The sequence below is a fragment of the Harpegnathos saltator genome, unplaced genomic scaffold (genome assembly GCF_003227715.2).
Source record: "Harpegnathos saltator strain DR-91 unplaced genomic scaffold, Hsal_v8.6 scaffold173, whole genome shotgun sequence".
NCBI lineage: Eukaryota > Metazoa > Arthropoda > Insecta > Hymenoptera > Formicidae > Harpegnathos > Harpegnathos saltator.
This window is the reverse complement of record NW_020229954.1, coordinates 118,370-144,032: the sequence shown is the minus strand read 5'-3', so window position 1 is coordinate 144,032 and position 25,663 is coordinate 118,370. Positions and strand designations below refer to the sequence as shown.

General features: G+C 46.0%; 1 protein-coding gene across 2 annotated transcripts in view; it reads left to right on the top strand.

Annotated features, from left to right (window-relative positions):
• Window positions 1-370: 370 nt before the first annotated feature.
• Window positions 371-25,663, top strand: part of LOC105191290 (uncharacterized) — a 31,300-nt gene continuing 6,007 nt past the window's right edge. The window contains exons 1-3 of one of the 2 annotated variants that reach the window (XM_025297220.1): window positions 371-548; window positions 17,523-17,605; window positions 19,364-19,469. In XM_025297220.1, the coding sequence (XP_025153005.1) occupies window positions 17,530-17,605; window positions 19,364-19,469 (182 nt within the window). In that variant the 5' untranslated portion in view covers window positions 371-548; window positions 17,523-17,529. Of the gene's footprint in view, window positions 549-11,284; window positions 11,855-17,522; window positions 17,606-19,363; window positions 19,470-25,663 lie in introns of those variants that run through there. The other variant, XM_011154583.2, reaches the window with a different exon arrangement.

The window sequence follows — 25,663 nt, the reverse complement described above, 5'->3', positions numbered from 1 at the left end:
TAGGAAAATTCATCTTCCGACGCTTAGAGAGTGAGAAACAAGAGGAATACAATTTCTCTTTATCGGATACGGACGCGTTGCGAAAGTCACCGAGTAGGAGGAAGCATCGCGATCTTTCTTCCGCTGATTACACGTCCGATCGTGAAATCGCAGGTGTTCTCGTTCGCGAAGCCTCCGCGAAACCCCGATTTACTTTCGTCTCGCGTTAACGCCCTCGTAATCGGATATTTCATGCTAGGCTTGTCTTTATTTTCAGATCGCACCACCAACGGACGCGTCGTCGCGCCTCATAAAATCGTCGGTCGTATAAACGTCTGACTGGCTGGCTGGCTGGCTGGCTGGTTGGCGAGAAGTGTTACTTCGCCGCTGATATCACCGTGCAGCGTCTACGGCCGTAATCAGTCTCGCTTGTCGCTGCGGGAGGAACTGCAGGATATGACGTTGCAGGGTTGTCCGGCACTCCCCGGGAATCGCCAGGCGGAAAAACGGCGAGCGAAAGCTGACCGTGAAGATCGGTGACTCGGCGGCCTGTGAAACGCGCGAAAGGGGTGAGTCGATGGAGATTGCGCGAACGAAAGGACGAAGAAATCCGATTGTACGGGTAGCTTTCTCTGCAGTCAACAACGCCGGATAATCTTCGCTCGAGATCGACAATGTTCGATGATTTTGTTGGCGTCAACAAACGAGTTTTCGATAGAATTTTAATTAATTAATGTAATTTAATTTATTAACTAATTTATTCTTTAAATTATTGTTAATAAATTAAATTAAATTAAATCATCTTTGCTCGGAATTGACAATGTTCGATGATTTTGTTGGCAACAACAAACGATTTTTCGATAGAATTTTAATTAACTAATGTAATTTAATTTATTAGCTGATTTATTATTTAAATTATTATTAATAAATTAAATTAAATTAAATCATTTTTGCTCGGAATGGACAATGTCCGATGATTTTGTTGGTATCAACAGACAATTTTTCGATAGAATTTTCAAATATTTAATTACTAATTTGTTATTGATTACTGATATTCAATTTAATTATACTTAAATATTTCTATTTCGATAAAATTTAGTGTTTCCCGACAATTTCGAGGCTCAAGCGGTTGAAAAAAGCGCTGCAAATATGGAGCAGCAGTTGATATCGTCGATACAGACACAACCGCAAAATCCACGGTTCTGTTTATTTCTGTTTCCGCAATACGTGTGTTTCGACGTCTCGACTTTTTGCGGTTTCTACTTTTTACGGCTCCCGACTTTTTCGCGGTTTACATCGTTTCGCTTAATTTTCTGCAAACGTTCTGCGGTTTCGCGGTTATCATTACCCGCAGCATTTAATTCCGTCGTATTCGCTACGGCTTCGGCTTCGACGATTGCGCTGCCGGTACTGGCGATATTGTATCGCTCGGATAAACAAAGAGGGGAATCCAGGTTGCCGCGCTGTTTGCCAGACTGTTTGCAGTTATTATTTCACGCCGGGACAAGTTAAATGATTTGCGAGACGATCAGAGCGTTTCTCCCTGTCGGAAACGCCACGAGTAATCGATGATGATGCGAGCTTGCGCGCTCCGTATCGGAGCCAACGCGAAAAACGAAACGCTCGTGATGCAGCAGATATCTCTGCCGGCGAGTGAGAATGAAGCGCGCGCGTGCGCGCGGCAGCGCGAAGATTAAGAATTCACCGGTTCGTCGGGAGAGGCGAAGCGCGTCGTTCGATTAGAATTTCATGAAGGAAATCACTGTTAGATGACTCCGCAGCGTTGTTTACAAACAGGCCATTTAAATAGCCATTAAACGCGGCGTTAATTAACGATCACTTTCACGACTCACTGTGCACTCTCGCATCGAAGTGATTGTGAACCGATGCCCAGTTAAATGGCCGATGACGAAATCAGCCGGGCTGCTCGCTGCTTCTCGTTCCAGAACGCGGCCGTCTTCTTCATCTTCTTCTCGCTGCACGCGGCGGGCCGCGGCTCGTCGCAATTAGCAAGCTCTTGTGAGCGCCAATGCCAAGCGGTCACTTCGGACCTTTTTCAGCGCCATCGGTTTCGCCCCTACGGCAACTTTCGATCTCTCGGCGATCGATGACCCTCCGGTCGTTTCCTCACGATCATTGCTCGCCAGTCGGCAAGACTCTGCCGCCGAACGAGGAAGCGTCGGACGCACGGCGCGTTGTTCCTTCCGTCGAGCCGACGGAATCGACTCTTCTCGCGGTGGTCTACTTGCACGCCGTGTTTGTGCCCGAGTTTTTCATGTGGGATATTAAGGTGGATATTTCAATTAACGATCGCGTTGCGAGAATAAACAATGATGTATGTGAAATTAATTTAAATTTATGAAACATCATTGATAAGTTCACCACGATCCGCGTGAAGTTGACTTGGTCCCTCGGGCTTTTGCGTCTTAACAAACTCTTTTGCGACTTTATTTGTTATCTCAGAGCCCATCGCAATTCTTTAATCTGCACCGACAGCCAATGCTGAAAATTACAATCGTCGTCGCGATTGACACCACTTGAAAAACGATAAGGGACATTCTGCTGTTTCGAGAATGCCGAGCTAAGTGTATCGCGTTATCTCCTCGTTCTGAATTTCTCTTATCACTGTTTCATTTTACGAAGTATTAATAAATAATCCGAATGATTAACAAAGATAGCAATTTGCAAATTGTAGTCTCATCCAAAGTCCGTCGCGATGTCCGAGTCGTCGACACGGAACGCAGCAGCTAAACCTGAAAATCGCGCTTCCGTCGCGACGGTAAACAGCGCTCGACGAGAAAGAAGAACGGGACGCCGGAGGGTCTCGCAATATTTAGAAATCGCCCCACAAATATCTTTGTTCCAGTTTTTAACAGGAGATCCGCTCTTCACGCGTTACTCTTCGCGGTACTTACGAATCATCCTGCATCCACGACGCGAATATGGGCCGCTTTATAAATCTACGACCATGTGCGCCCATAAATACATACATTGCTCGCGCAGCCCGCGGCGAATCCTGTCTCCGCGACGAATGGATGGCGTTCGCGCGCTCTATTCGCGCGCGCACGGCCGAGAGATCCGAGAGAGATCACACGGGCGGAGATGAGCTGTCCCGTCGATCGCATTATCATAAATATATTTCACGCGGCAATAACGGTGGCGGCCGTTCCGCCGCCGAGAGGAAACGCCGGAGTTTGGCCCCGCTGTCGTTTATCATCGAGGCGGCTCCGATCTCGCACGGCCGCGCCGGCCGCGGCCGGGAGAAATGGGAAACGTGCGTAAACACGTCGTGCGTATCTATCACATTATCCGCGGTGTAATTTAATAAATTATATTACGACCTGACACACACGCGCGCGCGCGCGAGTGCGTGTTGGACGACACGTTATTGGAGATAACGCCGTCGGCGACAGGCCGACGCGAGTTGTGACGCGTCTAACGTGGTAATGCCCGACGGGCGCCGAGTTCGTCCTGTGAGCGATCTCCTTGTGAAAAAGGACGAGGGAAAACAAGAGGAAAGAAAGCAAACGACGCGCGCGACAGTGGCGCGGGTGCCAATTACCACAGTCGCTCAAATACCGGTACCCGGTCGTTTCCTGTGCCACCGTGCCGCCGCCGTCGTCGTTGTTTCCTCCGCTACGTTATCCTGCGCGGCGCGTTCGCCAGCTGTATTACCTGCACGATTCGTACCGGCCATTTACCGGATTACCCGTAAACACATATGAGACGGATTCTGCATACTCTGCATATTCTCCCGACAAAACGGACGAAAAGAGAGAGAGAGAGAGAGAGAGGGAGAGAGAGAGAGAGGGAGAGAGAAAGAGAGAGAGAGAGAGAGAGAGAGAGAAGCGAAAAATAAGGGCATTTTTTGCCTTGACCAGCGCAACGATCTGTCGACGAGTATTGGCGGACGGCCGCACGGATCTAGTTGTTGTCTAGAAAAATGCACGAGCGAATTATTTTATTGTTTGAGTGGAATTTAGAATGTTGCCAGATCTGTAACGTCGAAGACTTTCAACGACAAAAGGAAAATTGAAAATGTAGTTTGTAAAGGTATCACCTTCGAGGAACATCTTATCTTGAAGAATATTCTTATCGATGGCTAAAATAAACATTTAGTGTATAACTTGGGCATTTTAAATATTATTTTAATATTATTTATTTTATTTTAATTAACTAATTTTTAATTAATTTTATTTAAATATTATTTATTTTAATATTATTTCAACTGCATATTCATTAGCTGGTGCATCAGTTGGGTAGAGCTGGACATTGAGCTGGTAAAATCTGGAGCGTCAATTAAAATCTGAATGTTTGGCGACTCCGATGAAAGTTTCACCTCAAATTAATCCAGTTACATTAATTGATTAATTATAAATAGTGTCTCGGGGAGAATACAATGTCGAGCAAAATTTATGCAATTATGCACAATATTCTACGGTACATTCAGGTCATTGTTAATTGCCGGCCATGATTGTCACTAATGTGTGCGCAACACAACGGACAGAGATTCACCGATGTTTTGCCTCTCTCTCCGTTCTGCCAAAGCCGATTTATGTCTTAAAGGAGGACTTATGACATGCTGAGTCTATCCTATGTGTCTACAAGGTTGATGCTTTTCATCATCAGGAGTTTTGACGGTGCGACCTTCCGGGACGCAAACGATGCACTCGCTCGCTCGACAGGTCCGCTGCTTTTCCGTTTTCCCTACATTCATCCGTGGTGAACTCTTTGTGCGAGCGATCCTTTATTACGAGCTCAACGACCAATGCCTCAGCGATAATCGCAATCCACGCTCGGCGGTTCCGGGCAATTGCCGGCTCGAGGTGCCGCGTTGAGATGAAGTACGCCAGGCACGCCGGTTAAGTCGTCCGCCCGGAAATGTCGCGATCCCGTCGATCTCGATTCGAGTCGAGTATCCTCGTCCGAGTAAACGAGCGACTCGTTTCTCGGTGACGAGCCGAAACGTGCCGGTGATTAGGCAATTATGTGTTAGCGTTTTTTTCATCGGTCAGCCAGTAGGTAATCGCGCATTGGAAAAATTCCACAGATATAAATAAAGATAAAAATATAATTACATGTAAGAGGGAATATATTAGGGATACGCGATCATCAATCATTTCATCATGAATGCAGTGATAAGTCATTTTATCCACGCATAATTAGATAATTATATAACATTCTGAAAGGTGGCAGGAAGATGGGGAACGATGGTAATTGCTTTAATTGCATAAACTCCCTTGATTAATATGTAATTGATTTATTTCAATAGAAATAAATTTCAATAGAAATAGTTTAGGATAGAGGCGTATAAGAGTAATCTACAAAGTAAGGCAGATCTTTTATCTTTTTATCTTTCATTTTTATCTTTAACAACTGTAACCTTTAACAAAAGAAAGTACGATTAAACATTCAACGAGCTTTTGCAAACTCCAAGAATGCTATTCAGAGACATCCAGCTTACATTTAAATTATCTGTAAGATTAACTAAATTACCTGTAATCTACGGTTGGTTTAACCTTTCAACTGCTACAAGCGTATATATACGCCCTGACGTATCCATTGATCATCAAGAATGTTCTTCCAACTTTCTTGTTCGGCCTTACTCGTGTTTGTGTCTATATACCTCGATAATGTTTTTTTCTTTTTTTTAATATCGAGTCCGTCGGGAAACTTTTCTCCTCTGTGATCCAATTAGCCTTCTTACTTCGCTTCATTTTATTTAATGTATCTATTGGGAATAATTTTACTGTCGCAAATTAAAACAAAAGAGTCTCAAAATGTAAACGCGAACCTCAAGAGTCACACTTTGACAGTTCCCTGGTGATCGTATTGCAGCTACGAAGTATCTGAAGATAAACTTTAGATGATTAAATATAAGATCCTACTATGAATACCGCCCGAAGGATTTAATTTCATTGGTCCAGATGCCAGATTTAAATTATTTCGGAGAAATGTCTCTGAATAGCATAGCCTTAGTTCGTCGTTAGGCTAGACTATCAAAGTCAGGATTAAGATCATTACGTTTTTATGTTTTGTCTTTGAATAGCACCCCTCTAATATGTACTATCTGACAACGAGTTTAGAACGTTCCGTCACTTTAAAACCTTTCAATTTTATTATGATACAAATTTTAGAGATTCAAGTTTCGCCGGTCACGACACGCGCGGATGATCATGGAACGACCAGCAGTTTGGTCTCTTCTCGTAGGACCGACTGAACCAAGTGAGATCCTTCCGTCCGGAAACGCAAGAACAAAAGATATAATTCAGGTGCTATTGTTCGGCACTCGTCGGGTTAATTAGAGCAGCGAGCGCAACGGGTTATTTGAGATTCGTGCGACGCGCGCGTCAGCCGCAACGCATCGTCGATTCGACCGGCCGTAGTTTTCCATCGCGAGAGCGACGCATCGGCCGCTTGATCTGGCTCCAAGACGGTGTACTTAATTCAAAAATGGTTCCCTACCGATGACGTCGATGCGACGCCAGCATGCTGTCAGCCGGCGAAGGTATCTAAATCCGCAAGAAGTGCCGCTATGTCCCACATAGAGCCGAGGCGGAGGATGATTCTGGGCCAGCCGACGCGCGTTCGGTTATTACGTTACCTTCCGGCTGCGTGCGCGATCGATTTTTTGGTTCTCTCGCTAAATACACCACGTAATTACCGGCGTGTTTTTCATCGGTCGCGACGCCGGGCGCACCGGGTCTTCGCCCGCACGCGTCGCTTCCTCGCGGCCGCGCCGCTGCTTTTCGGGCTCTTTACGGGTGAGAACGACTCATCTCGCGATGCGCTGGACTGTTTGAAGGCAAAACAGACGTGGATATTAAATCTGATGCGATTATCATCATAGTCAACTGTTATACAGGGTGTTCATTTGAGAACTTTCCAGCTAATTATCTCGAAAACTGTGAAAGATATTAAAAAGAGCTAAAACACGTGTTCCATGAAGGGGAAAGAGAATGGCATTATCAGTTTTTTATTTAGAGGGCGTTTTCTAGGTCATTCGAAGGTCAATCTTGTTTTTTTAAATGGAAACCTATATTTTTTATTACGGGATATTATTCTACGTAAAAAAAAAATCAACAACTTCTGTAGGAAACATTTTTTTGTCTAAGCACTATGTTGGAAGATACTTAATAGTAAGGCATAGTTACCGCGTTAAGTTTGTTATTTATTATAATAGATGTTCAAAATGTTCTTCGTTGCTTGTTAAACAATAATAAAGACGCTTTTGGAATTTTGAACGAACACTTTGGAAGGTATTTATTGGAATAATTCTACATTCCTGTACAATTCTTTGACGCAAATCGTTGATGTTTCCTGATCGTAACTAACACGTACCTTTCGGAAACAAAGTTGACTTTCTTTGGCCATTTATTTGTTGTACTTAATCACTTCCTTTCTGTCTTTCATAGTGTATTATTCAGTCAAGTGTAAAACTTGTATCGGAGAGTATCTAAAGGGATATCAGCTATTTATAAAACTCCGCCGGAAAACGATATCAACGATTTGCGTCAAAGAATTGTACAGGAATGTAGAGCTGTTCCAACAGATACCTTCCAAAGTGTTCGTTCAGAATTTCAAAATCGTCTTTATTATTGTTTAGCAAACAACGGAGAACATTTTGAACATTTGTTTTAATAAATGACAAATTTGACGCACTAACTATGCCTTACTATTTTCTTAAGTATTTTCCAACATAGTGCTCAGATAAAAAAATGTTTCCTACAGAAAAGTTGCTGGTTTTTTACGTAGAATAATATCCCGCAATAAAAAATATAGGTTTCCATTTAAAAAACAAGATTGACCTTCGAATAACCTAGAAAACGCCTTCTAAAAACTGATAATGCCATTCTCTTTCCCTTTCATGGAACACGTGTTTTAGCTTTTTTTAATATCTTTCATAGTTTTCGAGATAATTAGCTGGAAAGTTTTGAAATAAACACCTTGTATGTAGATCTTGAGCTTGTCTAAAGATACCGCTTTAATGGCGAATTTACGAAGCACCTGAAGATAAACCTAAGGCGCTTTTAAAGAAAACATCTGACTGCGAATTCTTTAACTCTTCAAGTACCAACCCTTCAAGTATCAACTTGCTTGGCTTTTGGAGATGTCTGACATTCTACCATGTCGATTCAGTAGTGACGATAAAATCGTGCTGAATATCCCGCGTAGAATATTTCTGGGTTGTAAATCTCCCGACACGGATTCCTTGGATTTTTCTCGCTTAAGATCGCGAAACATTCAACTTCTAACTTGAATCTGCGTAGAACTTGGCGAAGTTAGACTAAGCTCCGATCAGATCCCAAGAAATTTCCCACTCGGGAAGGGGTTTGCGAAAGTCCGTCGAGTCGTTAGCGATTTCATCGACTCACAAGATGAGTCATTTGACAGACGCGGAATCGGGGCAATCACCTGAGGAATGGCGGATAACGGTGGCGCTTACTTTGCTCAAACAAGCACTGTTTCGTTATTATCAATGAAAGGATCATGGTTAGAGATTCGAGCATCTTCTGCAAGTCGCTAGTCTGTAATAAAATTATACACTACGAGCGGCCATTGATGAATGGATTCTTTTCATTTCACTTGGCAGTATCTACGAACGAATTGTCAACGTTGCGCGCAAACTTGCGCAACGGGTGGGTTGATTTTAACCTTTAGAATACGGAGAGAGGGTCCTCCAAAATTTGTATGAATTCATTTGTATGAATTTGTATGAATTCATGGAAATAAATATTGAGTGAACTTAATTAAATAATATAATAATTTTATATAATATTAAAATACTAGAAAATACACATTAAAAATTACTTCAATGAATTTTTGACGGAGGGAATTTGACGACCCTCCCCTCCTCCGTCGTTTACGATTCAAAAACAATTGAATCTGTGTGATTCATGTAATCTGTGTGATCCATTTATTAACGGCCGGCCATGGTCTGTAATTTTATTACAGATAAGCGGCTTGCAAAAGATATGCTCGAATCTTTAGCCACATTTCTTTTATCAGTAATAACAAGATTTGTGTGAGTTCGTAGAAATAAATGTGGTGAACTTCATTAAATAATATAATATAACTCTATATAGGGTGAATAATTTTAAGTATGTGTTGCGCGCACCCATTTCAATAACTTTCTTATTTATGATTGTAGAAACAAATGTTTCAGACAAAACTTATCGACTTTTGAAGATTTCAAAATCATCAAATCAACAAAAGTCAGGGCACTATTGTAACAATATATTCTTGAGACCAAGTAGAATAAAAAAAGTCTAGTACTATTTTTTCTTCCGACAAATAGCGAGATATCGTAAATATTGAAAAAGTTACCAAGTTTTTCTTAAATATCTAAAAAGATATTAGGCAAATAAGAAAATGTTTTAGACAAAAGTTATTAAGATTAATTGGCAGAAGAAGATAATATAATAAAAAAATTCCATTTAAGGGGTTTCCATGTAAGAAAAGCAATTATCAGTGAATATCTCGAAAGTGGCGTTATCTGTAAATAAATTGATATAGTTGTTTTGTGTCCCCCTTGAAACCAGCCAACTTTTGTCTGAAACATTTGTTTCTACAATAAAAAATAAGACAGTTATCGGAGTAGGTAACACACTTAAAATGACTCACCTTGTATAATATTAACGTATCCCAGAAAATACACATTAAAGACTATTTTGATAAATTTCTAGTTGGGGAGACCTCAGTGATTTCACTCCGTTGTTTAAGCAACGTATTCTAAAGGTTTAAGGATTTCCTGCTCTCCACCTCCCTCTCCCTCTCTCTCTCTCATGAATAATCGAAGAGCAGATTTCCGCGCGCTCGTCGTTCGTTTCTCGCAGTTTCTTCCAGCAGCAGGAGGCGCCCGAGGGTCGTCCGATTGCGCGCGCGAAGACGCGGCAAGTGGATCACTGGCACGCACTACGTCCCGTCCGCGGCATTAGGACGCGCGGTGCCTTTGTCGACTGGGAAAGAGAGGCGCCGGTTCCTCTCCTCCTACGAACCGGTTCCACACGACGGCGCAGCGGCAACATTCGAGTACCGTGTTCCGTTCTTCAGCTTCCAGCTGTCGAGCGGCCGCCACGCGAGGCTCCGCCACATCGGCATGCGCGCTCCTCCCCTTCGGTTGAAATCTTCGCGCTACGGCGCGGCGGCGGCCGAAGAAATCCCGCGAGTTAATCGTCGCTCAGCGTGTCGCACGCTCTTCATCATCGCCGAGATCAGTGTCTCCCCAGTCCCCCATCAAGCTGTCACGCGCAGAATGGACGAACTGGATCGAAGTAGACTGACCGACTGACTGACAGCCGGCGTGGATAATCGACGTTACTTTGTATGCCCGACTTCTCGGACGCCCGGAGAGACTCATTCCTCCCCGGTAGTCCTCGCGGAAACGCAGGGGAAGCGCGGAGGACGAGAGAGAGAGAGAGAGAGAGAGAGTGAGAGAGCGGGTCGTCGGCCGGATCGCTCTCGAGTAACAACGGCAATGATATCGCACGCGCGAGTAACAAATGATACAGAATGAACTTTCACAGACGCGCGCTCCCGTACTATACCGATCGCATATCAGCGCGGTATCAGTTCCCGCGCGCCCCTTCTCGTTATTGTGAAAGTTCAGCTGTTCACTTTTCTTCCTGATCGCCGCGGCCGCGGCCGCGGCGAATTCCGATTCATATCAGATGGTGACTAGCTCGCGCTCGCGAGTCGTGACCCGTTTGCGCCGGATCTCTTCCGAAACGCGCGGCCCCGGGCCCGGATGGCCTGGCGGAGGCCCGTTAGTCTCATCGCTGCGATCGGATTCGACGGCGGCCAGACGGCCGTCGAACGGCTCCGTCCGCGTTCCTGCCAGGGTCGTGTCGCAATCACGCGTCACGCATAAACACAGACAAAAGGACGAGTCCTCCTCCGCGGAGGTGGGCCGGCTCCACATCCGTGCCGCTCACGTCCTCAAGCCGCGTCTCTGCCGGAGCCTCGGGAGCGACCCGCGATACCGTATTAGCGTCCGCGGGTTCACCCACTTCGATCGTCGCGCCGGCGGAAGAGCCTCTCTCTCTCTCTCTCTCTCTCTCCCTCTCTCTCTCTCTCCCTTTGGCTCGCTCGCTCGCGGCATGCGCGCACTTAGCATACGCGCGTTATATCTGGCCGAAGGTTGTTCAACTCGGGCGGATCTCGTAGCAGCGGAGTAACGGGTCCTAAGGCCCGCGCGCGCTCCACCTTCTTCGTCGGTTTACCTCGCGGCTAGGTGAGCGCCGGCCGCGGCGGCGGCGGCGGCGGCGGCGGCGGCGGTGGCGGCGGCGGACGCTCTTCCTGCCCACTAAACCTTCTCCAGGCTGAGTTCGCGACGAGCACGGAGCTCGTGGAGCAGCCAGTCAGCCGTGCACCATTGTCGAAGAACCGTCCGGCTGGTCGACACTGACCGCGCGCGCATCGTCGCCGTCCGACCACTCCGTCCCTCGTGCCATTCTTCTCTTTGCCTCTTTTCGCCAGGGAGCCCCCCCGGGAACTCCCTCGACAGCTTCGTCTGTGCCTTTGCCGAGCGAGTGTTTCCTCGTGCTTCTCCGGCGCGTGAACGCGTGAGCGAGCGAGTGAATCTCCGGTGTCGCGCCCCCGGTGTCGTTTCTTCTCGCCCAACAGGTGTCCGTTCGGAGAGTTCAACGCGTGGAAGGGTCTCGCAGTGGTCGGTGCGTGGAGTAAAGTCGCGTGCTCGTCGCGTGCGTCTCGCGTGCTCGTCGTCGCGTCGCGGTCGCCGGTCGCAAGCGCGCGCGCTCGCTCGCTCGCTCGCTCGCTCGCGCTTTTTCGTCGCGCGATCGCGTCGGGGTGTGTGTGCAAATCGCGTCTCGTGTGCGGTCCGATGCGAGGTCCAGCGGTTTATCCACAGATATAGGTAAGGTCACGATCAGTTTGCCTGGATGATTGTCGATGATTTCTCATGCGTGCACACGGCTCGAGTTCTCGAGCTGGCCGATCTGCCTGCGGCTTCGCCCCGCGGCCGGTGCCGATGTTTCGCACGAGCGTAAGCTTGCTCGGTGATATGTAAAGCGTGAGAGAGAGAGACTTATGGTACACCTATCAGGAAATTTGAAGTCGGGCTGAAGGATGAGAGGGGGAGAGAATTGCATCGTAGAATTGTGCTACGAACAGAAACGGTGCAACGACACGTACGCGATGCAGGATCCCACATGCTCGGCCAGCGCATCGTGCGCTTTTTCCTTAATCCAGCCCGGGAGCGAGTGTTACCTCGCCGAGAAATGCAAACAAGTTTACGACGAAGTCGCGAGAAAAAGAAGGAACGTCGCGCGGGTTCAGGTTCAGAATACCGCTGGCGGATCGCACTCGTATTTATTTCATTGCGCTCGCCTTCGCTTCCTCGAGAGAAAGAGAGAGAGAGAGAGAGAGAGAGAGAGATTCTTTTGCCTCTTACGTCATTACGTTATACTTAACGATGGATGATAACTTCACGGACGCATCGTGTTTCATTGTCTCATTAGACGGGCGAAATAGGAGCGAATATCGATGCCACGCTCCAAAAAGATCCGGCGATGATCGCGACGATTACGTTAATCGGCGCCATTGGGCGTTCCACTTCTGCTCGATCAGCCGGCGAGATCTCTCCATCAACCGTTACTAATCGAACCATCTTCCTTCCTTCAAACTCGCCGGCCCGCGCGACCTAGGAAATTAATCGGCCTCGACGAACTTGCGCTCGCACGCGCATCAGCCGAACAAGCCGCGTTAACGCGGCTGAGATCTCCGAAGGAAAGGGAAAATGGTCGCTACGTCTTTCTCTTACGAACGCGAGTACTTTCAATTTATAGTCGAGTTTCCTTCTTCGGCTGCCGCCCCGCGGACAGCTTGAATTATTCGGCGTTTCACGCTCCAACGAGAATGTCTCCCATGACGAAGTCGCCCGGCTTCGCCGCGGCGCGCGGCCGCGAGATAAGCCGTTACGCTCTTGCGACGCGATAGCGAAACATTATGAGCGTTATCATTATTAATGGCAGGAGTTAAGGATCGTTGAAGAGCGAAGAGAGATGCGCGCGCGCTCATGGGAACGTCCTATTGTGCGAGATGGTCACGGTGCGTTCGCGAACGACGCGGCGCGTAAACGATCCAAAGCGCGTAAACGTGCCAAAGAGGAAGACTCGAAGCGGCGAAGAGGAAGACTCGACCGGCTCGAACGATCGACATGCTCTCTCCCTCGTTCCTTCCCGGACGATCGCCCGCTCCCGTTAATTTCGCGCGTTCCTTATCCGCGCTCTCATTTCAGCCGGCGGTATCCGAGGTGGCTCGTTAGAGCGCGAATCTGTTTGTTAAATAGCGTGTCGTTATTGCGCGCGATCTTTTCCGCTGAGGCTCAGCGTTCCGGAAAGAGACCCGTTCCCTCGGCGATGATACCGCGAGCCCACACGCGCCTCCGATGGCACTCCCGAGCGGATGAACTTATCGGCTTCGAGCTTGAGATACACGCGGCTCGGGCGATTTTCCGCCGATTGAACTGCTGTTCTGCTCTTCCCGTTGACGTTGGCTCGCTCGCTGAGCCTCGAAGGAACGATGTTTCGCTATTATGTTTAATGGACCGACAAAATATTATCGCCGTCCTCTTTAGCCCGCTGCAATTTCCGCGAGACTCATGCTCGTATTATATTTCGCGTTACATTTAACTACATTTAACCGAGCTGAAATGAACACCGCGGAGGAGACTGCGTTTCCTCGCGGGCGCATGATGCGTCCATTTCCGTCTACTTACGCTACAATGTTACGGGAAATTGCCGCCGCGCTCTTGCCACCGAAAATAGTCAGTGCGTAAATAAAAGGAGCCGCGCATATAATGGCAATTATTGTTGTATACAACGGTTTCGCGAAACTGCCGGCGATCCTCGATCGCTATCGCGATCGTCATCGCTGTGATCATACGACGAGATCGTATTTCTCTTTGGCTAGCGGAGATCGATTCATTTAACAACATGTGTAACATTTTTTTTTCAAGATCTTTCCAGATATACAGCGTTCGCTTCGATTAGAGTGACCAAATTTGTTCAAAAATAAGTCCCCTTGATGGTACCAATTGGGTTCCTTCTCTGTCTAGAATTGAAATATTATAAGAAATCGCGTTTTTTTATAATGATCACTTTTTAGGCCACATAATAAAAAGGAAAAAATTTCCGGCCACCAGAGAAAAAGAAACAAAAAATACGTCTCCTTTTTCATGAAATTAAATATGGTATCTCGCTTCTACGTCAACCATTTAGTTTAACAGATTATGGAAAATGGAGAAAGAAAATAAAAAAACGAAACATTTAAAGTATTAAACATATTTTTATATATTTTTACATATTTTACATATTTACATATCTTACATATTTATATCGCGTTTCCTACATATTTATATCTCGTAGAATATATAATAAATACCTCCAAGTTTCACACGCTTCGTTCAAATTTAATGTACAATGGAGAAAATTTCGTGAGAAACAAATGACGTCCGCTTGAATCTCCCGGTTAGATCCGCGTGTTCCAGACGTGTCTGAGACTTGTTGAAGCTGAATTCCCGCTGATCTCCGCGGATTTCTCAGCCAGAGTCCATAATCTTTTCCGGAAATTAGATCTCGATTGTGGTTTCCGAGAAATTTTCTTGACCGCCGGCGGGAAGAGGGGGCGGGGAAGGTGCACGCGCGTGCGTGTGCATCGACTGTTGCTCGCTCGGAATTCGGAGCCTGCCTATACCGGGCCCGTATCCGCTACTCGACGAAGCGACTTCGTGGACGGCTTTCCGGCTCGGAGTAACATTCAAATGGTTAACGGTACGCGCCGCCGCCGCCGCCGCCGCCGCCGGTCGTAGAATTCACGCGTCGGATTCTACGACGGCTGTTCCATCGCCGGCGAATGACGCCTCCTGCGCTTCGGCACTTCGAATGCTCGCGTCGGGATGCACGGGCGTCACGTGCCCGTGGAGGATGCCTGAAGAAGATCGACGCCCGGTACCGTTAGCGGACACGAATATGAACGAAAAAATGCAACGGTAAAGAACGCTCGTGTGACAATCGAGTCGGTCGCTAGGGGGAATTCCACGGATTCCATCGCCGCCGACGCTTCGCTCGGAATCCCGGGCTCGGGCGCTGCTGACGCAGCGAGACGCTTCGTTTTAGCCCCCCGGGGCGTGCAATCACGCGGAGACTTGAACGCGCGGGAAGGAAAGAGCGCTCCGCGTCGTCCAGCCGACGTTTGCCGTTGTTATTCGCCCGCTCGGCAAATGTCTGTCAATGTCGACAATTAACGTCGACGTTAATCGCATTGAACGTTCAGTTGCGCCCACGAGGATGGAATGATGCCGCCGTTTGCATTCTACGTGCGTCGACGTTTGGAACCGTCTGGAGTGAGGATCGAATACGAACGGTTCTGTTCGAGCGAGGCCTTCGCCGGTAAATCGGCGATAAAAGATTCGCGTCGCGTGGCCCACGTGGAATTGCTGAATTGTCCCGTCGTGACAATTGCGTCAGTCTCGTCGCCTCGGCGAGCGCGTCTTGCGATCTGTTTATTCGCCTCGTTTGTGTCGTTTTAAGACAGATCGGAGAGTAGCTCCGACGGTGACAAAGAAAAACAGATGAGATGAATGCTTCGATTAGCAATCAAGTAATCTCATCGTGGAAATAAATTAATAAATCACTCATGATAACTATTAACAAGTCAAGCTAGTTACATTATATTTTTCTAATTTATGCAAAGATTTCAATTTATTTATGATACTTGTTCAGAAATGACTGCAGTAGCATCTAGTGTCCAAAAAAGTATATTTAATATTAACTATCAAGTTGTAAGGCGACGTAATTAATCCAACTGTCGTCGTCGGCAATACGCTTGTAATTATGTCGTTCCGGCATTTAATATACTTTTCAATCTTATTTGAGATTTTGCTACAAGTGATAACAACATATGAATTTTCGAATAAAAATATATAAACATGGGCCCGTATTAATTGATTCATTTAGGAAAACAGATATTAAATTATCTCGGATTGGGACACTTTCGCTAATTAACGCACCCATCACTTTACTCGATAAAACGCGTTGCGTTGTCGAATGCATTGCACGGATTGAACGCATTATCGAATACGCGTTCTGTTATTGAAATATCGATCGATGATCGCAGGAAACGATCAACGAGAAACGCGGAAACTTCGACACCGCCGCGTACCTGCAAATCTTTGTTGCGATATCGCTCGTTGCTTATTACTTCCGCAAATATTAACGTTAATCGTTGCCGTGGAACGCGTTACTTTATGAAGAAAGAATGAGAAGAGCGTTGCGAGAACTCACGTGGAAACGCGAACGCGCGGTACGGCGCATAACGCAAATTCGTATTTGCGACAGGCGTTCATTACTTCCTGCGAATGTTAATGCAAGCGTCGCGTCTTCGTCGCCGTAAAATCAGGGGTTTCGGCTTCCGCCACTTGCTCCACCACTTCCGATGGACGCGTGTCTTTCTTACGCCGCGCGTACGATCGCTCGTCCGGTCAACCGCGCGTCCGCTCGATCGCGCGAATCCGTTTTTGCGAATGACGAGTTCCTTCTTCATCGACTGGTTCTCGACGACACACAGTCAGTCCATTCTCGCGCAACGAGATCTAGATCGTTGCTCAAGATCAGGTTCAGCGTTTGAGTTTAGGTCACCGTGTCGAGGACAGCCCTGGCGTACGCGCGATTTTCCGTTCGCGGAATCTTACGTTGCCTTTGCGTTGTCTTTTACTTTTCTACGTTGTCTTCGTGTTGTCTTCTGCGCGTCTTTCCACGTGTAACGCAACATTCTCAAAAGATTTATAATATTGTAAAATAATGCTTTTCTTTCATAGAATATTTGCAGATAATTATCTAATTATTAATAACCAGTTTCTAATACTCGGTTGATACTCGGTTATTATTGTGTGAAATTGACGCAAATTTGACGTGAAATTGCTTTTACTTGATATGAATGGACTAAATAAATTAATGACCAAACTTTCGCTTCCTACTTCAAAACCTTGTCAATGCTGGTGTAAATGGCTTTGAAAATTGATTTATTCTATTTTATTTTATTCACTGAAACAAGTTATACTCTGACTATCAGTTTATTAAAACCATGAAAAAGTTGAATGCAGATAGAAAATCAAGATGGCGAATAATAAAAACATTTGCAACAAATTTATTTCACCTGCGACGTAGAAAAAATCATCGAGTAGTATTCTACAGTATCAAAGTACAATAAAATTTCTGTATTATTATTAAAACAGTTACATATTAATGTTACAATGATATCGAGATTTTGCATCGCGCGGTCTTTCAAATTTAGTAAAATTTACAGAGTTGATGTAGAAGTAAAGTTTCGAAATAGGAAATGTTTGCTTCCGTTTACTCGACAAATTTACTCAGTCGGTCAACATTAAATATAATTACATCTTGCACTTTTGGATTCTAATTGTCCTTTGAGTCGCCGCTAAATTATAAATCTTGATAACTTTCTTCTCTTTCGTCACCAAATTCTACGTTGAATACATGTTTTTGTCTCGATTTTTGTTTCAGTGCAAAAATGCGGACGAAGCTGTTCAAGTTAGTGGTGGTCCTGCTGGTCGCAGGATCCGGCGACACCAGGCCTCAGAGGAATGGTAGGTTTCACACAGGACACCGCACTGCGATAATACCTTGAAAGAGATTACGAGAAGGGGAAACGCAACGGATCGATGACGTTCAGCGACGAAATCACCTAACATTACGAGTCGAGACCTCGGAAACGATGTTTTCCGACGCGAAATTGATGCCTCCTTAATGGCGCAATCACGGCTAATGAACCATGCGTATTCGATTCCTAATCTGTTATTTATACGTGCGCGATAACGTCAATGTGCTCTGCGTAACGTGATGCGTGATCAACATTGCGTCACTTTTCTTACAGAACCGAATGTCTCAATATTGGGAAACGCTTCCCTGTCGACCATTAGAAAATATGTCATTGCGAAACTCGGCGTTGCGTCGCGTTAGCGGTTTGACGCGACCGAATCGTGCTTATCGGCCCATTATTATTATTATTATAAACGTTGTGAATCCCTCGCTGACGTTACGCGTCCAAGGCTGACATATGTAGCAATTATTCGACAAATAATCACAGCTCGATGAATCTCCGATTGTCCTTCAATCTGCACACTCTTCATTCACGGTGAAGAGAGATTGATTGAATCAATGTGCCGGTCGTATTTTAAAGGAAACAAAATTCCCGGTATTCTTAGAACCGAACTTGCTTCACAACAATCAGAAGGAAACTTGTGATTCTCGAAGCTTAATTCGGCTCACAGGAAGTGGAGGGAGACAGGATTTCTGGTTCTTGCGAGTCGAATTTGATTCATCAGGATTAGAAAATTTGTTCCCTTCACAACCAAAACGCTCTCGGTTGGTTCGTCTCGTCGCGTCGATTCAACCAGTCTTTCCTCTGCACGAGCGTTTCTAAAGCAACGGAACTTTCATACGCACTTAACCCTTTAACGCCCGGCTTTTTTATAGGTGTTTTAAGAATAAAATTTGAGTTTTTCTGAACTGAGACTATAAGTAGTGATGACCAAAAAAAATATCAGAATTTTATATTGGTTTTTTTATCGTTCGTTTTTTGTTTATTGGTAAATATGACTTGGATCCTAAAAGGATATATACGAAGTGAGCAACTTATACAGAGAAAAATGAAGGGTAATCTATACGACATAACTCTGATAGTCAGCTTGACAAGCTTTTGAGCTGAAACTTTGCTATATCTGTGAGTGAAGTTTATCATTCAGAGCGTCAAGCGTACTATTTCAGGAGAATATCTTACAGATCACCATTTAGATAGTCAATCGTCCCTTCATTTTTCGTCGCATAAAAAATTGTAGGTCACCAGGTTTCACGAAAATAGGTTGATTTCTTGATTTTCGTGTCCATGATATTGGATTCGCCATTTTGAATTTCTCTATTCTTTTAATTTCACATTTTGCATCTGAGAAAGCTTCCAAATGTATAAAATTGTAACAGATATCAATCTATTCATTTATAGTGCACTTCTAGATGTCAGTAACAATGCTACGTAACTATGCCTACTTGGAATTTGACAAAACATGTTATCATTAAAACTGAGCTAAAAACAGACTAAACCGAATCTACATACAATCTATATACCATTTTTTAGAAGAAGAATTCACCTTTACAGTGGTGCAAAGAAAACGAAAATATCTCCCTTTTTTCACTAAGTTATGGATTCTTAAATGCGTTTCTGGTATATTATAGTTACCAGTAGGCGTTAAAGGGTTAAATGGAGCGTGAAGCTCGTATTGTTTTACGATTACGCGCGAGATGAATAAAGCATTTATACTTGTGTAACAGTTTGCTCCATTATTTTGCAGACGCGGATGTGGCGACACAGCCGGAAGCGACGGGAGCGAGCAACGCGGGATGGAGAGCCGTCCGATCGTCGAACAAGTCTCACGACATTGTTCAGAACGATAGCAGGTATACAGGGACTTCCGGAAGTAATAGAAAGTCGTATATCACACATTTCCGCGATAGTATCGATTCGTCGCGCGAGCTTAACGCAGTCGGTTCACGCGCGAGCGATTCTGCGCCGAGCGAGTCGGCGCGGTCGTTTGGCGCTCGTCGTTCCAAGATCGACGACGTTTGGACGATGTTGTCCGAATTTAAAGCTGAAGGCGGTCCTTCGAGGACAGTCTCGGCGCCAGGCGGGGTTCCGAAGATCGCGGCTATTCGAGATTCAAGCGAGGCGGCTGCACTTGCGTTTCGGGGCCCCTTCGTTAATCCTGGGAGAAGTCCGGACGAGAGGACGGATTGGGTAAGATCCGTCTCAAGGTCGAACACAAGCCCCAGCTTGGAAGCTGATCCTTACCTCGCTGGAGTGAGTCATTCTCCAAGAGCGCGAATCGGTGGTTCGCAGAAGTCCAAGTCCGGCGTGACTTCGAGTCCGAGTTACAAATCGATGCTCGTTCCAGAGCGACACTCGCCCGTGAGAATTGTCTCCTCGGGTGGTCGCGCGTCTGGCCTTGAGAGAAGCGGGAATGTTGCAAATGTGGGTGGTGAGGTCGGCGATGCTGGAAAGAATCAGACGTTAGATGCGGTTAGGTCTGATTCGTCTTCAGATGAGGTTGTTGGAAATAGAGTATCGTTTCGCAAGGCAGAGGAGGGCTCGCATATTTCTTCTTCTTCTTCTTCTTCATCCTCTCTGACAGAGAGAATGTTCAACCTTCGGGGCAATCGTCGGGCAAGTGCCGCGATATCTTCGATTCATGAGAACCGCAGTTCGCTCTACAGAATAACGGACGGAGCGGGTTCGGTCGTAACCTCCTACGAGGACTTGAAGTCGCGATTCGTTGGCGAGCCGCTTGGCCATGTCGGCAACGTTCGACGCGGCGGCCTGAATAATTCAGGCGAGTCGGCGCAGACGCGGCCGACCCTGATCCAGAAATCGAAATCAGGAGTTGGCAGTCACGGTCGACCCGCGTCTCGCAGGAAGACGGTGAAGTCTAACAGAAACTTCGTCAGGCTTCGACGGCCGTCCCCCAGCTCGAACTCGCGGCCCATTGAGGTCGTCAAGTCACGCGTCAGCGGTCCGCAGAGTTATCGGCCAAAATCGGGCGAGGTCGCGCTGAATCCCAAGAACTGGGCGAAACTGAAGACGAACAACGACGTTCGCTTCACCGCTGTCGGAACGTCAGAGCCGATGAAGAGCGACCACTCGACGCAGACAGCCGCGAGGAAGAAGCCCGAGCAGGCGACGGGCGATCGTCACTCTTCTGCTTCTGGGCAGAAGTTGCCGAGTCAGAGCGCGAGTGTTGGCGACCGAGGCGGCTCGCTGGAAAATGAACGCGGTAGCGGTACATCTGTGCGTAAGGTCGGCTCGAAGAACTGGCCGAACGGGGCTCTGCAGGACATCGAGGACCTATACAATTACGAGAAGTACACCGCGTCCTTAGTGGAGTCCAGTCAAGAATCGGGCGTTTACGATGCCGAGCAGGCGACGGCTTCAATCTTGCCGCCGCACGGCGTCTACATTAACCACTCAGACCCGGTGCTCGACTCCAGCGTGAAGAAGATCATCCAGTGGCTGAGGATACCGCCGGTCGTGCCGAATCACACGCATTTCTTACTTCATCAACAACACTATCAGCACGATGGGGTTCACAAACCGATCGAGTCAGTGCTCGAGTCGATCTACGAGAACCTCGAGCCGAATCGTCCGCTGAGCATGGGCGTTCACGACGGCAACCAGGAGACCATGATGCTTCAAGATGCGCCTACGAGTCAGGGTTTCGATAAGATAAATTATCACATTCAGTCGAATCGACGGCCGAGTCCACCAGCTTGGGCCGTGCATCCGCCCCAATATGTAACGTCTTCTTCAAGTTTCACCGCCGATGCTTCAAGTTCCAACGGTTGGCCCGAGGTAACCTTGCCGAAGAATCAGTCGGTCTACAAGCCCACGACGCACGTGTCGCAGAATACAGTGGTGCACATCCTGAACGACGGCCTGAAGAAGCCGAACGTGACAGTGACGCAGATGAAAGTGCCGCAGTCGAGCGTGGCCGACTCGACCCTGACCGATCCTCAGACGGCATCCTCAGGCTCCTCCTCCGAGGAGACCTCCGCGGAGGCAGTTCAACGGCCCAATGTTCACATAATGTTCACTTCCCAGAAGAATGAAGACGAGGCGCCTGCGAAGCAAGAGACCAACACTTTCCCGCCAGCGGTCGATAAATCCAAATGCCCGACGATCATGATAAACTCCTACACCCGTGTGAACAACACGATCCAGAGCAAGGAGGGTTGCACTGACCTCAACATCATCATCAACTCCCACATCCTCAACACGAATGTCTTCAAGCCGAGCGGGGTACCGAGCGAGGCTCAACAACCGACCCTAGCGACCCAAGGCTACGTCGACGCGACCGGCAGCGACAAGTACGCCGACGAGGTCGGCGACGACCTCCCTCTGCAAGAGTCCTCCGGTAGCTATGTGACCGCGGCGGCCGACACATACGGCTCCTCCTCCGGCTCGTTCCAGTCGCCGTACCCTGTGGTGCAAAGCGACTACTACGACTCCCAGAAAGACCCCGTCGTCAGTCCGGGGGCTCAGGTTTCTCCCGAGCTGTCGACCGTCGAGGTGTTCCAGGGCACTCACATCAACGTGTATGCCCCGTCGGAGGACACGGAAACAACGGCGGGCTCAGTGGAGGACGGCGCCGCTAGCTCATCCGCCGACGGCCCCGGTGTGGACGATGACGCGTCGATTTCTGCGCTGGCACCGCCAGGTGCTGGAGTCGGCGACGTCGGTAATGGGGCTTCCGCTTCCGGCTCGTCCGCCGGGAACGCGCCGGCTACGGTGAACGTGCCCGTCGCCCCGTTGCCGTCGACGCTGAGTGAGACCGTACCGGTGGGTCTGGCGAATAACGGGCTGGTACCTTCTAGTAGTCTGCAGGTTCCCTCTCTGCCGAATCTGCCTAATCGGCCGAGTTCTTCGAGTAGGCCGGGCTCGTCCAACGGCTACTTGCCCGGCTCATCCTCGTCGCACGGTCCCGTGGGCTCTTCTTCGCACCATGGCGACGATGACGACGACGATGACGAGGATTTCGACATGACGCCCGGAGGCGTGTTGCAGTCGATAACCTCAACTTTCACGTACTTCAGCTTCCTGAACCCGTTGGGCTACGGCTTCTTCAGCCTGGCCGCGGCGCCGTTCGCCGCGATGGCGGCCGGTGTGCTCGGCGTCGCCGCGTTCATCTTCCCGTGGGCGTTTCCGAACGCCTTCGACCTCGGCCGCGCCGCCGATAAGGTGACTGTCAGGTTCAGGCCGAGCCTCGAGGAGTTCGTCTGGCAGGCGATTCAAAAGTACGATCGTCTGAACGACTGGAAGAGCAAGCGCAGGAAGCGCAGGAGGTGAACTCCTCAATCCTCCTGATCTCTCTTTCTCTCGTGTACACACGACTATATGTATATAACTTGAGCTGTCACATCGTCCACTTCCGCTACTTCCGCCAGCGCGGTCGACCGTGTGTTTCTCAAACGGACATTCGGGTAGATTGATGGGGAAGCTCGTATGAAGCGAGTGTGCTTTTCTAGCCAGAGTCTTCTAGCTAGGAGTCGACAAAGTAGTTGGAGTAGACAGATAGGTTGGATGGACTTGATTCTCTTTCTTGAAGAAGAATAGACGCGGGAATGAAACTTGCTGAGAGAAGAGTCAAGTGGGACTCGAGAAGGAGAGCAGCCGGACTCGCGCATGAGTGCTTTCGTTCGTTCACAATGAAGTTCGCGCGATCGACGTGTGTATTAATAACGACTAATACGACGAGTATCTTCGAGTTCGCATCACACATCCGTCCACATGTTGGAGAGGTCATTCGCGAATGACCTCGATCGCATCATGCGTGCTAGTAGGTTTACGACGTTCCTTTTTTTGTGCGACGTTTGTGGTAGCTTTATAACTTCGTCAAGGTTGGTAAAAACCCTGTTTGAATGTTTGGAATAAAAAAAAAACAAAACATCATGTTTTTGTCTAATACTGTTTTTTATGTTTTGGATATGTTTTAAACGGGCATCAGAGAAACATGTTTTAAACATATATGCATTTGATTTTTTTAGTACAGTTTGAACATTTGACTTTTGATGTGGTTTGGAGTGTAATCGGTAGTTCGGTAAGAAAACTTTTTTTTAAACCATTTTATTTAAATAAATACTACGAAATATATATATGTACACACACATAATATGTGAATTATTAAGTCAATAGATATAATATACCATATATACATGTATATGTAATAATTTTTTTTCTAATAATCCTGCAATAATGTGACATTTGAGTGTAATATTATAAGTATGTGCAAGAATATAAAAAAATAGATATTTTGTGAAGAGATGAATTTATAGCACCAATAATTTTACATTCAGAATTTATATTACAACACCTCAAAAAACCATAAGTTTTAAAAGAAACACATGTTTAAAATTATCAAATGCTTGAAACATATTCAAAACTTTTGCTTTAAAACATGCCAACCCTGACTTTTGCCAAAAGTAGCATAGTGTGTATTCAAAGCCGCCTAACCGCCGAGTAACCGTCGACTAACACGAGCAGCCAGCAATTTGGCGATAATCAGTACAATCATTATCGTTAGTAAGTTATTCCGCTGTTGTTAATCCGTCGTTATTGCGGTGTCATGTGTAGAATAGTGCGTGGAATAGCGTTCCGCTTGTATCAGCCGTGTATGCGCGTACAATATGAACTCCGATGGCAATATCTAGCTTTACGACTATTAGCGCTCTCCCTGTTGCGTGTCGGTACTTTAACGTAATTAAAGCTTACACCATTTCAGGGCATTAGCGGTACTTGTGCCAACGAAACTTGTAATACTAATAAACCATTCGAAACACAATGATTAATATCTTCTTATGGCCGACTTTGTGACTCTTCATGCCCTCTGTATGTTTTTTATATATGTAAAAATACATATACCCACCTTCTTCTTCTTCCTTCGACTTTACATCTGATCCTGTCGTCTCCCGCTCCAACTTATATAACCGATTTATCGTGTTGGAAAAATTTCTGGAAAAAGATTTGTCGTGGAAATACCTTTGATATATTATATTTTTGATAAATATGGAAATATAACTATGGTATCGTTTATCGTGTAATTGAAATGTATTTGGTTGTGAACGTGATTATATTTCTCGTTATTTAATTGAAAGCTAATTGAAAGTAGACTTCATAAAGTGATCCTTATTATTAAATTTAGAATACCGTTTTTACCGAAATTTAGGATTTCAGATTACAGTGTTTCTGTCACTTCGAGATTTTCGTTTTAGCCTAATCAGCTTGATCATATTTTACGTTGCTATTTTACAAGCGATTGTACTCTGCAAATCGCGTAGAAAAGGTAGGGAAAACCGAAACGACAGAAAGAGAGAGAAAGAGATGCTATATTTTTCAGAATCTTGATATCGAAAGTTTTTAAACAGCTAACTGTTTGTGAATTGTTTATAACGACAAAATGATAAAGATAAATATCCTATGTCTTTATACCATGAATTATTCTGTAAGCTGTATATTTTTTGTAATAACCGAAAAATGAATACGCAGCATCACAACATGTCTGGATAATTTCGTGTGCAGTCCGAGATGTCGAAAAAAGCTACATTGTTTGAAATTATTTTGTAATAAATGAAACCTGCTACTGCCCGCTTTACTTAAAAAAGCAAAAAAATGTAGAGATATTTTCGATAGCTGGAATATAATTATTCTTTTGTAAAATTAATGCACGTTGCTTTTTTAAGGTTAAAATTTATTGATCTGTCAATGTGTACACAAGACGTGTATATTAATCGAAGTCGTTAGTTTGGAAGATAATTTTTCATAAAAAAAGGAAGAAAGTTTGTATGTGGCCTAAAATTTACTGTTACCAAATATTGTTAGCAAATGTGGAACTTGAAATCAACAAATTAAGTTTCTTTTACTTTTTCTAATTGTTCCCCTTTTAATGATTTGATAATTATGATCGACCTTATTAATGACTTTGGAACAAATAAAAAATTGATCATCTCAGTTAGAGAAAACCTCCCTGTGTCATGAAAATATAGATTATTTATTATAACCTTTTAATTAATTTTAATATTACGTAATCAGACTCAGAACCGGATAT